Genomic DNA, 17,380 nt, shown 5'->3' with positions numbered 1-17,380 from the left:
AACACTTCACATATTCCAAAACACAGTTAAGTTAATTAGCGTTTTCTAGTAAAATCCTAGGGGTGACGGTCTTACCCTCAGTGCCGGGCTTACCCCCAGTACCCCTACGTGAGAATGAATAATCTATCATACATGAACAACAGAAATCATTTAAATAGTTCATAATGATATGGCCTCACCTCCAGTCACTGACGGACGAGCAAAATGTTGTATTAGAGAATGCGAGTGAAACATGTTTGGTGACAGCTGAGTCGAACAGTTTCGCAGACCAGCTTGTCCAAATCCAGCCATCTGCAATATCAAAATTGGTCAGGCGAGTAACTCGCCGCTCGCCTCGTTTTCTGTAATAAGCCCCAATTACAAAAAATCCCTAGAACATTGAACACCGATGACTCAAAATCATGTTTTTGGAGATTGGTTCGATCTGGTTGTACTCCGATTATTTCATTATTACTAGTCCATCACCAGTTGCATTATGGGCAGGAATGAAATGGACTATATGGAGGCATGATGATGTCATTATCGCACGCAACCATTCAAAAGCCGATAAGACAATATTAGAAATGGTACACGATACCTGACAATCACTCAAAATTGCATAAAAAAAAGTTCTGCACGCTGAAAAATAATTTTTTTAAAAGATCGAAAAAAAAACACAAAATTAACGATCTTTCTAACTTTTTCAGGTCAACAGAATCGATCTGAAAATCAAAAAACAGGAACAGGAAATCATATTTTTATCTTATCATCGAAAATTTAGAAAAAATCAATAAAATTATCATTTAATGAAAAATGCACCTAAGTTATTGAAACTGCTCGCATATGGAAGCATTCAATTGGTATCTAATCGTATCAAAAGGTTTCTGATTGTTTTCAGAGGGAAATGTTTGAAAAAATTGAAGCTATTTATGTATAATCATATTACTATAACATTATTGAAAAATTTATACAAAATCAATAAAATTATCATAAAAATCAGGTTTTTTCAAGAGCATTTAATGAGCATTAAATTATTATGACGATTCTACAACAGTTTATTGCTTAAAAATGCTGTTTCTGGCCAATGTTCTGCTAACTTTTTTCTTAAGCTAGCAGAACAATATTTTTGAAAAAAATATATTTAATGAAAAATGCACCTGAGTTATTGAAACTGCTCGCATATGGGAGCATTTAATTGGTATCTAATCGTATCAAAAGGACTCTGATTGTCTTCAAAGGAAAATGTTCGAAAAAATTTAAGCTATTCATATATTATCATATTTTTGAAAAATTTATACAAAATCAATAAAATTATCATGAAAATCATGTTTTTTTCAAGAGCATTGAATGAGCATCAAATTATTATGACCATTCTACAACAGTTTATTGCTTAAAAATGCTGTTTCTGGCCAATGTTCTGCTAACTTTTTTCTTAAGCTAGCAGAACAATATTTTTGAAAAAAAATATATTTAATGAAAAATGCACCTGAGTTATTGAAACTGCTCGCATATGGGAGCATTTAATTGGTATCTAATCGTATCAAAAGGATTCTGATTTTTTTAAGATGAAAATGTTTGAAAAAATTGAAGCTATTTATGTATTATCATATTATTATAATATTATTGAAAAATTTATACAAAATCAATAAAATTATCATGAAAATCAAGTTTTTTCAAGAGCATTAAATGAGCATTAAATGTTTTTGACCGTTATAGAACCGTTTTGTGACCAAAAATGCTATTTTCGTATATTGTCTGCTAGCTATTTCCTTAAGCTAGCAAACAAATGCAATTTTCAAAGAAACGATGGAGCATTAAATTCGGCGATATGACATTAAATGAGCATCGAATGAGCACTTAATTTTCATGCTATTAACTCTTTGTTCTGCTGACTTTGTACTTCCAGCTTAAGGGACATCTCATCCAACGCCGCGTACAGTCGGTGTTGACAACAAGAGGTAAACAATGTTCAAAAATTTAAATAATAGTTTTTTAATTATTTTAATATGAAGTATGCCTACAAAAACTACATTTTCGTGAACCACAAATTAAGAGCTTTCGATTGATGTATGTATCATCGTTGTCCGATTCATTGGAAGCGAAATCATTTTCAGAGATGGCTTGACTCAGTTTTCTGAAAATTTCTCAGAAAATACTCAACCACAAATTGGATTTCGAAACCACAAATTAATGTTGGTGCTAAAAGAATTTTGAAAAAATACTTTGTCAAGCCATCTTGAAATGAGCCTTTTATGCTTATCAGATTTTTCGCTAGAGTGTCGTTAAAAAAAGGATCGCCTCTCGGTTGAAAATTTTTCCCTGAATTGAGAAGCAAACAAAAAAAATTGTTTCAGTTTTCTCAGATATTCCCTGATCGAAAAATGAATTCCCTGACATTCCCTGATTTTTCAGGTTTTCCACACCCTGTTTTTTAGATGAGTGCGCGGAAAATGTGCTGCGCGGAATTGCCTGCAGTCACGGTTCACGGTATGTCCTCTACATGGAAACATATACAACGTTCCACCAGATTCAAAGATTTAGCTTGAAATGATGCAATATGGATGCAATAGACTCAAGAATATAATGTGAAATGTTAGGAGTGTCATGTGTTGTACAGGTCGGACTCGACTATCCGGAATTTTATTTTTTAGTGTTCATTTTCGATTTTTATTCCGAAATTTTGCCTTTATTATCCCTTCTGGAATATTTGTTACCGTTTATGTCACTTCCGGCATGTTTGGAACATGTTCGAATGAAATGAAAATAATCAATGTCCAATTTTTTTTGTTTGCTTCTCAAGATTTTGCCCATTTTAGCATCAGTAATAATTTCTGGTCACGCCACTGCATCATACAAGTAAAAAAAAAAAAGAAATATTTATTTCATATTCGTTAATCGCAAATTTGAATATTTTTTCTATGATTCGATTATCCGGAATGATTTTTTTTTATGTTCTGGATAATCAAGTCCGACCTGTAATAGTGTTTTGTTATTAAATATAATTTATAAAAAAAGGTAGGGTTTTACGTGCCGTGACGTGACGATTTCGCGAGAAATACTTCAAGTAGACTTTTCTCCGCCCGCAATAAAACTTTAAAAAATCCTATCAGCAGCAGTAGAAAACAACACGTTAAGTACTGACAAATTGAATCACAAGTCGTTATAATTGATGGTCTGATAACAGATAAGTAATAATTATAAAAACTATTTTTTTGTGTTTTATACATGCATATTACTGTTATAAACGAAGTTATAACGGTATATCCGAATATTTTCGTAAAGCTTTTTTGTTTAAGTTTCTAACTTAATCCAACTGAAATCCTCAATTGCAAAAATCACAACTGTTTCATACGATATCAATAAACATAATAATACTAAAAAATAATAATTCTGCTCTACATTATAAAAAATGTTCACGCAAATCTCGTAAAACTATAAATAAACTTTCGCTTACCTCCCGTTCATTGTGAAATTCAAACTATGCCAATAAGTGCTGCCAAAGCCTCAAGTAAAGTACAGCTACACAACTTCTAATAGACCCTCCGTCTTTTGCTCTAATCCAACGTATTCTGCAATCGAAAAAGAAACATTCAATTCACTTTCGTTATCAATTCGATGGGCATGGTAATGTTATCAGAGAGATACGGGGGAATCAACATTTCTAGTGTAGACATCATCCCAATGGCAGGCAGGCATAATGATTGCAAGAAACCAATGATAGATGAGACGAACGCCTACTTCTTCTGTATAGCACGACAGAACAAAGGAATCTTAGGTCGTTTTGAAATATCAATTATATAATTTTATTCGTTTTTATTCAATTTTATCCCCGAGCAAAAAAAAATCCAGAACTTTTTTGGTTTATTTGAAGTTAGAGGTTATACGTCACCATAGCCCACAACAACGACAGACCCTCTATTTCAAGAGTTCATAATTTTTAAATACGTGAGGATTAGGTACTATCTGCCGCTTTTATTTTTAAATCTTTCGCGCTGTTAGTAAAAATACTACTAATTGTTTGCACATTTCAATTAATTCCTCTCTGCCTTAACCGATCAACGTATTAACAATGCTAGGGTGAGTTTCAAACAAATGACTCATACAAAAATAATTAAAATGAAAATATAATATATACAGAGGCTTCTAAATGCGTCATACAAAACCGTTTAGGCCGAGTCGCGATAGGAAACGACGAGATTAAATTTATGTTCTCGGGTTTCAAAATTTCCTCAACTGAATTCGCACTCCCATCATTGGGGAAAACAAACTCGCTAAGTGACAAGGGCGGTTCAATATGCGCGGTAGAGTGCATAGATAAATATCATGCATAAAACAGAGTATAATGAGGTTGTTGTCGCTGTCGATCCACAGATGTACGCCCCACTGACAGATACGCATTTTACAAGATGGTTCAGAACAGTCGATTGCTAAATTCATGAATCCAATTTTGACAACATAATGCATGTGTAAATAGCATAACATAAATATCAACTAAATTGTCTCCTTTCAGTTTGTAAAATATCTATAGAATAAAAAAAGATATGAGTAGATTTATAGCGTCTAACCGAACAAGCGTCTTTAATACCAAAAATTTGGCAATAGTCTGTACTTAATAAACAAAATTTCTGATAGTGGAATGTCAGCACCTAGGCATTGTTCTGCTAGTCAAATACATTTTGAACTAACTCATAAATATTGTTTTCTCGTGGTTTTTTATTTAATAATTTCAATAATTAAAAAAGTAATTTCTAAACTTAGTGATATATAGCAAAGTATTATTGCTAAGGTTCATATCGATTTTTACTGAGAGAAACTAAAACTGAGTGTGAACACTTTTTAAATCTTACGCCAGCTTTGTTCTCGGACAGCGAATTGGAATCGATAACTATTCGGGATTTTGATTGACTATTAGAGTATTGATGTTGAAGTAGCCAGACAAAATGTCAATTCGCCGTTCACATATCTTGAAATTACAAACTTTAAGACATCGCTCACGGTAAAAGGAGCACCTACTTTTCTAAGCAACTCAAGCGATAGAAGCTAGATCAATAAAGCTAGAATTTTGCAGCTCACTTAAACTGAATATACATAGTAGTCATAAAAATGTTGAGGAATAAAAGCGAAGCTATCTGTTGAACCCGTTGAACCAACGTTTATTCATGCTATTAGTTGATAATTCTTATTAGAAACCTCTAACGTCAAAATATCGACAATATCATGTACATATATCTACTTTCGATGCACATTCTAAAAATCCACTTTCACTTAAATAGTTGAACAGAAATTGTAAAAAAATAAGTGGCATTTAACACGAGCACTTGTTCGTGATGGAGGAAATTCCGCATCTCACAAATTAGGTTATGTTACATCAGTTGAATCATATACCTGTAGCGGTTATCCGTAGTACAGGAAAACTTCCAAGATGTAAACACTCAGATATTTATATTTCAAGCTTTACCAGCAAAAGCCAGCCAAACAAAAGCAAAACTCACCTTGCCCTGGCGTTGTATTTCGGCCAGATCAGCACTTCGCCGAACAGTATTTTTATTTTCTTCTTTCAAGGAAAATACACATGTGCTGGCAAAAACACTCGGATACGGCGGTCTCGCAGTGACAAAGTCGTAAAGCTGCAGTTTGATTGGACAATGTTTACTGTATGAGCGTAGATTGTATTAAAATACCTCTCAAAATAAACCTTTAACTCCCATAGTCTAGAACGACTGCTATACTGAAGACAATGCTTGTGCACTCTGTTGTGTGACGCTTTGCGATTTCGACCGACACTAACATCAGCTGATGAAAGCTATAAACGGTGTAGACTGATAAGGTGAGCCGGAATGGAAACGTAATAAACGATAGGTTTATCCAAGACGCATCACGCGATTATTGTATCGTTTGGTATTCTTTATTCCCAGACCCACCTGGGGCAATCAGGCATCTCTTTCTCGCATCGCAAATCGCAATATCGTTTCTCTATTTCCGCTGACCCAGTGGAATAAAGAAATTCGCTATTAACTTTAAAGCATTTGGCTTACTAATCTCGCGCAATTCTAATTCTAATTAGGAATCAAGACATACACAGGAAAAGATTAATTCCCAATTTTAAAGCAAAGCAAAGTCTTGGTGCTTTATTCCGATTCGGAACTCGACCTTCTGTTTGTTTCACACAGATTACCCAGTTTCACAATGCACAATGACAAGACTGTGTGATATGTTTGGAAATTCATATATGTATACTTTACTAATTTATCAATTATTGACAGCATTTGCGACTAAACTTTTGATAGTATTGATAATCCCTGGCAGCTTATTGGCATCTATCAGTAAAACTTTTCTGAACGGCTGCAGCTCTTCATCCTCCTCTAGCCAGTTGCCAGCCAATGCGGTTGCAGTTTCCTTCTGCACAGAATAGTCGAAGCTGGCTACTGAATCCTTAATGAAATACTCTTCCTCATCATTGGAGTATAATATTTCTGCAGATTTCGTTCCAGAAGCCGCCTTCTGATAGTACTTAACAAACATCAGAAAATAGTCAAACTTGTAAGGCATACCTTTTGCCTTTGCTCGATCGATTTCCACTAGAAGGTTTTCAAACATAGGAACGCATACAGCAGCAGGAATGTTTACGAATCTTTCATTCAACAAAAGGGCTGTACATTTTGTTCCACTTTGCAGTGCTTCACGGAACAGTTGCAACACCGCTTCTGTGGCGTATTTCTCTGCTTTTTCAAAAATCATCTTCTGCAGTTGTTTGAAGCAATTTTGATCTAGCTTGTTAGACAGATTGATAGCGGAAGTTACACCGAATACAACCTGACACGGATCTTCATCCATTGAATCATCGTCTTCTTCATCGTCGTCAGTGTACGCTTGCTTTAGCACACTCCCTACATAATTTTGCCCTAAAATAATTCAGTTATTAGACGATAACGCATTACCTGCTCACCCCATCAAAATTGCAATTGTCGATGCCGCAAATTTTAAAATACATGCGAATAGGGGTGTCACCCTTTATCAATATGCAATTTTTATGCCAACCCTTTCTTACCAACGATAACACCAGACAACTCAGTTAGATCGATGTGTGCTTTGACAAACAGCTGCCCCAGCATTTGTTTGATTCCATCTAGATCCGTATCGATTGGATTTCGGCCTTCAAAATCTACGGTAATTCCCTGCAAACGATTTTGGTGTACCTATAGCACCATTACACCACTAAACTCACCTCATCACCTTTGTAGATATCGGGATTTTCATCGTTACTCGAGTCGTCTTCACTTTCGTTCCCGGCTTCCATTTGTTGAGCCGCATTATCGTCGTGCTCCTCAACTTTCAATTTTTTACTGGTCATACTATTGTAACCACAAATATTTCCAAAATGATAACAATCGCAATCGCGTGTTGCGTATATTTATAAATGCCGAAAACACGCGTCGTACAAACAGACTGAAAAGAATTCGTTACAGTGGAGTTTGAGCGTTATCTGCATATATCTGTCAAACTTCTTAGATCTAATCAGTTGACCGTCAAACTCTGAGAGTCAAACTGCCTACATTTGCTCACTCAAACGGCATTTATCGAACTAACGATATTCGCGATTAAAACTTCTGTTTGACTAACAGTTGGCGCTGCAGTAAATGATGATGATTTTTAGTTAAAGCCCGATTTAGAGTTCCAAGCGAATTTAAAATTTCATACAAAATGTTAAGGCCCTTTTTTCACACCCGTGAAAAATGCAACCTGCAAAAATTTTACTTCGCTTGGAACTATAAGCCAATTCGATCCAGCGAAATCGAAGGTTGTGTCACTTGGGTTTACTTTTTTCGCGCATGCAAACGCTAGTGAAAAAAGAAGCAACAAGCGAAAACTTGAGTTTAAGCCAGGGGCTAGACACCTTCATTTTTATGGAAAATATTTCGAAAATATTACACTGAGGTCGTTCCACTCTTCACACTAGCTCTCATGTCTCCGAAATTGAGACATGTCTTCACATTTGGCATCCCTGTCATAACACGTGAACCATGACACTAGCAATACTCAGAGGGAGAGATAAGCGAAGAGAGTGTTGTGAGCCAAACGAACATGTCAAAATTCGAGCCAAACGAACAAGAAAGGTAACACATTGAAAGGTATTGCAAAAAGGTTAAATAAAGAATATATTTATTTTTACACGTTTTTCATGTTTTATTGCTTAAACATGAATTGAGAATGCTCCAAAGTTGCTTCAGCACAGCGATTTTTAACTGGTGGTTCACAAACCCTTTGTATGGTCTACAGAATAATGATGAAAGTATATAAAATTAAACATAAACATAAAATTTAACACCTTCACGGTTTTTGTGATGCACTTTATTATTCCCCAGGACTTCCACCGTCACCATCAGTTATACGAGCCGAATAAAAAAATTAGTGAACATTGCGCTTTGAGAAGAGATCTGGCACCTCTGATATGTGAAACCTAGTTGCCAAATCAGCAGTTTTTTTCATCGCTTATCTCTCCCTCTGAGGATCTCTACATGATACTATATATAACCAGCTTTTTACGCACCATAATGGCGGGTGCTATAATGCGCGTTCGTAATTTGTGAACCTCTCTGTTTACGTCAGATTCACGATTTTTGCAGCTTTGGCAACATTAATGTTGCCAGATTCATTGTTTTCCTTGCGAAATACATGAAAAGTCAAACTGACGTAAGCAGAGTTGTCAAAAGGGTAGGTAACATATTAAGAATTTTTCATTATAGCGTCTGCCATTATGGTGCGTGAAAAGCTGGATAGACCTGCGGACTGAATCGCAGCGAGCCAAAACAACTGTTAAACGTGCGAGCCAAAATGAACTAATGGACCTTCCTATCTGCGCAAGTATAATAGTCGATTTCACTAATACAAATTTTATTTTTGGTTGCAAATAATCAACCAGCGTGGTAATAAAAAATTTCCTCCTGCCCCGAACTTTTATTCAAGTTTTAAGCCGATTTTTACTTTAACTTTTTTTAACTTTTTTGGGAGATTTCTTCCTGAGTGTTACGTATGTCTTATGTATGTGGCGATACGGTCGAGCAGATTTAAAAAGGCGCATAGTAAAGGGCGAAACAACAAATTTTCGAAAATACAATGGAAAGCGACTGGAGTTCAAGTTTTATGTGTAACATGGACGAAGTTAGAGCAAATGTGCTTTTATTAGCATATTTGCTAAATAAGCCGACAGATTTGTTTACATCATTTCATTTTTCAATAGATTCTGCTAGTTTACTACACTATTTGGTCTCCTATCTTATTTGAGTCATGCATGCGTTACAGCAAGAAGATAGTTACACCACATATATAAGACATACGTAACATTCAGGAAGAAATCTTCCAAAAAAGTTGGTACAAAATGAACTACTCGAATGGTACCACGCTCTGAATAAAATCACTGTTTGAGTTGTTTTTTTAAGGCAGTGTACCTGCGCAGCCCTGCATTTGTCTCGTTCCTACTCCAAAAATGCTGCATTGATTTTGTAAATAACTTTTTGACAGTTCCTTATGAGATTTTCTTTGGGGATCGATAAAGCCGGAAAAGGAAAATTCATTTTGTTCATTATTAGTCGAGCAGCTCCAGTACCAGTACCAGAAAAAAATGCTAGTGTTACGTATGTCTTATGTATGTGGTTACACGCTATCAAAAAACGACGCATGTGCGTGTTCTCTGTTTTGAGTGTAGTATTCGTTTCTTCCTCCCAGATAAAGAGCATTATGGATTAGCTTGCGATTCTCAGTGTATTTGCGAGGGAAGTATGAAAAAAAATTATTGCCCCTTGCATGACTATTTGGACTTCTGTGATAATCATTCAGTGCCCAATTTCTTATTTCGCTTTATCAAATTGACACCTCAGTAGCGCAGTGGCAGTTTTTTTTGGGTTCATTGTTTGTTTTGTTTTTTATTTGCAACATTAAGTATATATTTTTGAGCAGCTTTAGTTGAAAATTAGGTTGAATATCAAAACAAAACACTCTTTGTCTAATGGTAAAATATTTGACCTTCTGACATAATGGTCAAATTTATTTGACATCATGGTTGTTGTTTGCCCGTGTTTGCCCCATGTTAAAATTGGAGAGTGACAAACAATTATCTTTGACCAAACTTTTATCTGTCAAAAAGTGCCAAATATTTGACGCTTGGTCAAAGAGTGTAATACAGCTTAAGTGTTACATGATTGATTGGGTGATACTGAGTATCGATACATTCTCAATTGTCATTGTATCGATACCAGACCACACGGTTTCAAGTAAACTTTAATAATATATATAGGTATCAAGCACTGACCATTGCTGGAGTGATTTCTTATTAACCTACCACGGCAGCAGTCATGATAGAGATTTTTTTTGTCTATAAAATAAAATATTTCTGTCAAGCGTTTCGATAACACTAGTATCGATACCCATCGCCCAAACTGCGAAATCGTTTGCGAAATTCGACTGTGATAATCGTGTATTTCCGGGTAGTCCAATTTGGCGTAAAAGTTGCAATATTGTTTTCATGAAATTATCGATACGCAAATTAATCGATAATGCAGATAACTTTTCCATTAGGGCATCCTTAACAGTGCGGTACCATTTAAGTTGTTATGGCGGCTGTGTACAGCGCGGCTATTTTGCTCATCCACCCGTTTTCACACCGGTCGTTGCTATTGTTTCAGTTTGACGTTTCATCCAGCATAAACCTTTAGCAGCGCTGTTATCGGACTGCTAAATTTGAGAGCGCGATGCTTCCCGGAAGCTCGGCTACTATTTCTCTAGCGCGTTTAGCAGCGACCGGTACGGTGTGAAGTGATGACAAACGGGGTATTGAAGCGCACCGTTAAGGATGCCCTTACCAACTATGTTCTCACAAGTTGCTAGGGACGGGCGATACTGACGAAAGTATCGATACTTTGGTATCGCGATACTTCAATGAGCTTCGTTGCCAGGTATCGAGGTATCGGCTGAAGAAGTATCGATTATCGATGCTTCGATAGTATCGGTACCAGACTTGCAATTTTTTTCCAAAAATCATCATTTAGGAAGTGTCACAGACAGATGACCTGTTGGGTGTTTCCACTACCCGACGCCGCTGCGCTCAACCTGGCTGCCTGACAGCTATCGTTAGATGCTATTGACAGCGCATTCTCTATTGTTCCCGACTGTCTAAGAGAACCACGCTTTTAATTCGTTAGTTATAAAAGTTTTACTTAGTCATAGCTAAACGCCTTTTATTACGTTCCTTCGACTACAAAAGTGGCGACGAGTCTGTCGGATTGACGGAATTTTGTTCGATATTCGGTTTTAATTCACGTTAGATATCGCAACTCTAACCCAAAATTCCATCTCCCACGCGAAAACGAAGGAGGCAGAGCAGTGCAAGTATGGACAGTGACGATGATTTTCGAGGATTTCCTGCTGCGGATTTTCAGCAGCAGCAGGAACGGCGCCGTGAGCAACAAAATCTTCGATCACAAAACGATCAGCCTCCTCCAGCACCACAGGGGAACGATGCCATCATGCTAGAAGTGGTAGCCATGATGAGCCAAATGATGCAGCAACAACAGCAGTTTTTTCAAGCGATGGCGGCCAATGTGCCGCAGGTCCCAGTAAATCCAGAGCAAATTATTGATTCGCTTTCAAGCAGTATTAAAGATTTTCGCTACGATGCCGACAGTAACGTTACTTTTGCGGCCTGGTTTTCGCGCTATGAGGACCTTTTCATGAAGGACGCCGCTCGCCTTCCCGATGACGCAAAAGTCCGTCTGCAAGCTTGGTATGGCCGGGCATGAGCGTTATGTTAGCTTCATCTTACCATAAAAGCCTGGAGATTTGCCATTCAACACAACTGTTGAGAAGCTTACAAGTTTGTTCGGTGCCAAACAGTCAGTCGTAAGCAGGCGTTATCGGTGCCTACAGGTTACAAAACAGCCAACCGAGGACCACACTTCTTACGGCTGCCGCGTTAACAAACTCTGCGTGGAATTTGAGCTGGGTAATATGACTGAAGACCAGTTTAAATGTTTAATCTTTGTATGTGGATTGAAGTGTGAGAGTGATGCCGATATTCGAACGAGGCTTTTATCGAAAATTGAAGAGCACGATAATGCTACATTACAGCAGTTGTCCGAAGAGTGTCAGCGACTCCTTAACCTCAAGGCCGATAATGCCATGATTGAGGCACAACCGTTCAAGGTACAAGCGGTTCACCAGCAAACAGACCGCAAGCGTTTCAATAAAACGGAACGTACTCCATCTGGCTCGCCAGCTGGTAATTCAACCAGTTTTCCTAAACGACCGTGTTGGTTGTGTGGTGCATTGCATTTTACACGAGACTGCAGTTACAGGAAGCATAAATGCTCCGTTTGTGGGCAATACGGCCATCGAGAAGGTTATTGCAAAAGTGCGAAACCTCTGATAAGGAAAAAGGGAAGGAAAGTTTCTTCGGTTACCAGCAATGTAGTCGTCGTTAACGAATGTACGGTGCAGCAACGTCGAAGATTTGTGACGGTTGATTTCGGTAATACGTCCATCAGGTTGCAGCTCGACACCGCCTCTGATATTACTGTGATCAGTGAGGCACTTTGGAAACAAATTGGTAGTCCAGCCATGTCACCACCATCGGTTAGGGCAAAGACGGCTTCTGGTAACGGTCTGCCGCTCCAAGGAGAATTTCGTTGTGATATGAGAATCGCTGAGACCACACGTTCTGAAGTTGTCCGAGTCAGTAAAAAACCGTTGAATTTGCTTGGTGCTGATCTCGTGGACAGCTTTGGTCTCTGGTCAGTTCCGATGGATACATTCTGTTGCTATGTGTCTGGCTCCGAAGATTTGTTGCTGACACTTAAATTGACTTTTCCCAAGCTGTTCAACGAGCAACTTGGTTTGTGCACTAAAATGAAAGCTTCATTGGAGCTAAAAGCGAACTGTCGACCGGTTTTCTGTCCTAAACGTCCTGTGGCCTACGCGATGCTCGAGTCTGTCGACCGCGAACTCGATAGATTGCAGCAACTTAACATAATATCTCCAGTCGATTATTCGGAATGGGCAACACCAATCGTCGTAGTCCGTAAAGCCAACGGGGCCATTCGGATCTGCGGGGACTACTCTACGGGCCTCAACAACGCCCTCCAGGCGCATCAGTATCCGCTGCCTCTACCTGAGGACATTTTCGCCAAGCTGGCAAATTGCAAAATTTTTAGCCAGATTGATCTTTCTGATGCGTTCTTGCAGGTGGAAGTAGACGACCAGTCGCGGAGCCTGCTTACGATAACACACATCGGGGCCTCTACCAGTACCACCGCCTTCCGCCGGGTGTCAAAGTAGCGCCCGGAGCCTTTCAGCAACTTATCGACACCATGCTTGCTGGGTTGAAGGGAACATCTGGCTACCTCGATGACGTCATCTTCGGTGGCGAGAGTAAACGGGAACATGATCAGAACCTTGAAGCGGTTTTGCAGCGTATCCAGGATTATGGTTTCACAATTCGTCCAGATAAGTGTTCCTTCGGGAAAAGTCAGATATCGTACCTGGCGCATATCATCGATGCCAATGGACTGCGACCGGACCCAGCAAAAATTGAGGTGATTGCCAAGTTACCGCCTCCCGCCAACGTTACGGAAGTGCGCTCATTTCTGGGAGCTATCAACTTCTATGGGAAGTTTGTACCCAATATGCGTATGCTCCGCTACCCGTTGGACAAATTGCTTAAATCCGATGCCAAATTTGTTTGGGATGATGAATGTCGAAAAGCCTTTGACAGGTTCAAGCAGATTCTGTCGTCAGATCTTCTGCTCACACACTACGACCCGACGCAGGAAATCGTAGTATCCGCCGATGCTTCCTCTATTGGGCTAGGAGCTACCATCTCGCACGAATTTCCGGACGGTTCTCTCAAGGTAGTCCAACACGCATCGAGAGCATTAAAAAGAACTGAGCAAAACTACAGTCAACCGGATCGCGAGGGTTTGGCTATAATATTTGCTGTTACGAGGTTTCACAAAATGATTTTTGGTCGGAGATTCACACTGCAAACCGATCACGCACCTCTTCTCAGAATTTTCGGATCAAAAAAAGGTATCCCGGTGTACACGGCGAACCGGTTGCAACGCTTCGCTCTGACGCTATTACTCTACGATTTTTCCATCGAGTACATCACTACGGATAAATTTGGCAATGCTGATGTGTTGTCGCGGCTAATAAATCAGCACGTAAAGCCAGACGAGGATTATATTATAGCCAGCATTCGGTTGGAGGAAGATATAAGGTCAGTTGCAATCAATACAATTAACGTACTACCCCTCAGTTTTAGAACCGTCGCGCAGAGTACACAAACTGATCCGCTATTACGTAAGATATATCAATATATCGTCAACGGGTGGCCGAAACCGAAAATTGTTCAGCCGAAAATTAAACAATTCTTTGCCAGAGCGTAGTAGACGGATGTATTCTGTTTGGCGAACGGCTTGTGATTCCGTCGCAGCATCGCAAACGGTGTTTGACGCAGCTCCATCAAGGGCACCCAGGTATGGAGCGCATGAAAGCCATTGCTAGGAGCTATGTATATTGGCCAGGTCTCGACGGCGACATAATGCATTATGTGAATGCCTGCCAAAACTGTGCGCTCGTAGCCAGGTCACCTCCTCGCTCTCCTTCAGTTCCATGGCCAAAAGCAAACGGTCCATGGCAACGCGTGCACATCGATTATGCGGGACCTATGGATGGTGATTACTTTCTTGTCGTCGTGGATTCCTTTTCGAAATTTCCCGAAATAGTTCGCACCAGTCGTACGTCTGCTGCCGCAACCATAGCTATTCTTCGTGGAATATTTGCTCGGCTTGGTATGCCGGTAGTCATAGTAAGTGACAATGGTCTTCAATTTGCAAGCAATGAAATGGCCGAATATTGCGCTGCGAATGGTATTGAACATGTTTTTACCGCTCCATACCATCCTCAATCGAATGGTCAAGCGGAGATATTTGTAGATATCTTTAAGCGGGCCGTGAAAAAGATTCAAGGGGGAAAACCAAGCATCAATGAAGCGTTAGACATCTTTCTTCTCACGTATCGAAATACTCCTAATCGCTCCGCTCCTGACGGCAAATCACCTTCGGAAATAATGTTCGGTCGCAAACTGCGAACGTGTCTTGAGTTGCTCCGACCGCCAGTTCAACACTTCGAAAAGCCACCAGGGAACGTAGACATTCGAAGACGATTTGTGTGCAACGATCCTGTTTATGTTCAAGTGCATATAAAGAATTCTTGGAAGTGGGCACCTGGGGTCATTTTAGAATGCATTGGAGACGTGATGTATAACGTTTGGGTTGACAATCGACGATTATTGCGATCCCACATTAACCAGTTTCGGAAGCGCATTGATTGCGACTCTGCAGCAACGTCGCTCAATAAGCAAGTGACCCTTCCTCTTGACGTTCTGTTGGATGCCTGGAACCTGCCTCTCTCATCGGCTTCTGTGCAGCGACCGCTGGCACCAAAGCCTGTACCATTGCAACCCATCGTATCACAAGAAGTCCTTCAAGATCAACAACAACCTATTGCGTCGTCGACACCGAAACATGATAAGCCAACTGTATCAGCAGCGAGTCAGCAATCGTCGTCGTTGTCTACGCAATCATCTACAAGTTCGTCTGAAACAACCTTAGTCCCTCAGCCAGTATCTGCGCGTCGCTCTTCTAGAACTCGGAGAGCACCTGCTAGGTTTCCAGATCCCTACCTTCTATATTAAAAAGGGGAGATGTCACAGACAGATGACCTGTTGGGTGTTTCCACTACCCGACGCCGCTGCGCTCAACCTGGCTGCCTGACAGCTATCGTTAGATGCTATTGACAGCGCATTCTCTATTGTTCCCGACTGTCTAAGAGAACCACGCTTTTAATTCGTTAGTTATTAAAGTTTTACTTAGTCATAGCTAAACGCCTTTTATTACGTTCCTTCGACTACAAAAGGGAGTATCGATACCGGTACTCATCTCGCACGGTGATTATCAATGCCAAAATACTCGATACCGCGGCCCCTAGTATCGATACCGCTGCTAGTATCGCCCATCCCTACAAGTTGCATCTTCTTTGGTTGATTATGTTGTAGCATTGGGCGATACGACGGAGAGTATCGATACTTCAGTATCGATACCCGAAGAACCAAAAGTATCGAGATACTCAAAATATCGGTCAAAAAGTATCGATACCAGAAGTATCGATACTATAGCTGGGATCATTTTTTGAATTTTTGATAAATACATTTACTCAGGGTGGCCACTCTATCGGAAAAACGGGAAAAGCGGGGAAAAGCCGGGAATTTTAAATCACCGGGAAAAAAATACGGGAAAACCAGGAAATTAGGCTTCACGCCGGGAAAATCATCCTCCTTCATGTCTGCCGCTTTATTTGTTCAACAGTTTCTGAGGAAATGTCAACATGAGACCCTGTTTATTCTATGTTTACCTAACTGGCATGATTCTGCCGGATAGGGGAAAGCTGGTTGTTGGTTTCAGTTAAAGTCGACAGCGGCTTCGCAGCAAGATCTGCGTCAAATAAAATCAGGCTTGATCAGGTGGCTAAATTTACTGTTCCGTAACATATATTGTCAGATTTTAAAGAAGTCAAAAAGTTATCAGCGTCGCGGGAGGCGTATTGAAACTTTTTGTGAATAGTGTTCGACATCGCATCGGGGAGAATCCGGTCAAAAGTCAAATAGGACCGGAAACTTCGAGTCTCGATTTTATTTCGAACCGGACCGGAACGGAGCTACACGGTTTGTACTTCCCGATTTTTGGTATGATTTTAAACACAAGCAGCAAAAAGCAGCAAAAAAAGTTTTTTCATTCTGTGTTGGACCTTTTGACTACTTGATTTTGTTGGGGAAAGACGCCACCTTGAAGAGCTATTTGTTAAAGATTTCTCAGATTTTTTCTATATCAAAAACAAACAGTAGCTAAATTATTTTTTTTTTCAAATTGTTTATTCAGAGTGTCAGTTGAATTTATTTTACGGACCATGAGAAAATTTTTTATACATTACATTGACCCCAGCTCGAAAATTTTAAAGTCCCAGGATCGAAGTTTTTCGAAAAAAAAAATGTTTTGAAATAACAGATCTCAACGTTTCAGCCATTTTGCGAAATGCATCTTGACAGTTTCATGTGCATTTTTTTCATTGGTCACTCTGAGGCTCTTCTCCCCAAAGTCCGCTTGAAGTTTTGCCTGAGGACATTTTTCTAGAAGACAAAAACTCTATGCCCCAACTCTTGAATTTTTCCCACGCATTTCATTGGCATCCTGATACAGAAGCACTGCAAGCTCGAGAGAAGGTTGACAGAGAAAGATGCAGAAGGAAGCAAAAAAGCGCGAGAAGGCAAAGATTGTCAACGATTTGGAGATAAAGA

The 17,380-nt window shown here is 39.4% G+C and overlaps 2 protein-coding genes and 1 pseudogene across 4 annotated transcripts in view; 1 reads left to right on the top strand and 2 right to left on the bottom strand.

Moving 5' to 3' along the window:
- LOC129718762 (putative aminopeptidase W07G4.4) overlaps positions 1-5,781 on the bottom strand; it is a 41,806-nt gene extending 36,025 nt beyond the window's left edge. The window contains exons 1-3 of one of the 3 annotated variants that reach the window (XM_055669811.1): positions 5,661-5,781; positions 5,472-5,606; positions 3,434-3,548 (exon numbers count right to left, since the gene is read on the bottom strand). In XM_055669811.1, coding sequence (XP_055525786.1) covers positions 3,434-3,444 — 11 coding nt within the window. In that variant the 5' untranslated portion in view covers positions 3,445-3,548; positions 5,472-5,606; positions 5,661-5,781. Of the gene's footprint in view, positions 1-3,433; positions 3,549-5,471 lie in introns of all 3 variants that reach the window. The other 2 variants (XM_055669812.1, XM_055669810.1) reach the window with 2 other exon arrangements.
- Positions 5,782-6,189: 408 nt separating this feature from the next.
- On the bottom strand, positions 6,190-7,474 carry LOC129718764 (protein BCCIP homolog). The gene is made up of 3 exons (XM_055669813.1): positions 7,205-7,474; positions 7,028-7,154; positions 6,190-6,881 (listed from the first exon to the last, which is right to left on the bottom strand). Exons 1-3 carry the CDS (start codon positions 7,328-7,330, stop codon positions 6,229-6,231), a joined length of 906 nt encoding a protein of 301 aa, XP_055525788.1. The 5' UTR covers positions 7,331-7,474; the 3' UTR covers positions 6,190-6,228.
- A 4,505-nt stretch (positions 7,475-11,979) lies between these two features.
- LOC129717220 (uncharacterized protein K02A2.6-like) lies at positions 11,980-15,724 on the top strand (annotated as a pseudogene).
- Positions 15,725-17,380: the final 1,656 nt, after the last annotated feature.

Source organism: Wyeomyia smithii, chromosome 1, assembly GCF_029784165.1.
Source record: "Wyeomyia smithii strain HCP4-BCI-WySm-NY-G18 chromosome 1, ASM2978416v1, whole genome shotgun sequence".
NCBI lineage: Eukaryota > Metazoa > Arthropoda > Insecta > Diptera > Culicidae > Wyeomyia > Wyeomyia smithii.
This window is presented reverse-complemented; position numbering and strand designations above follow the sequence as displayed.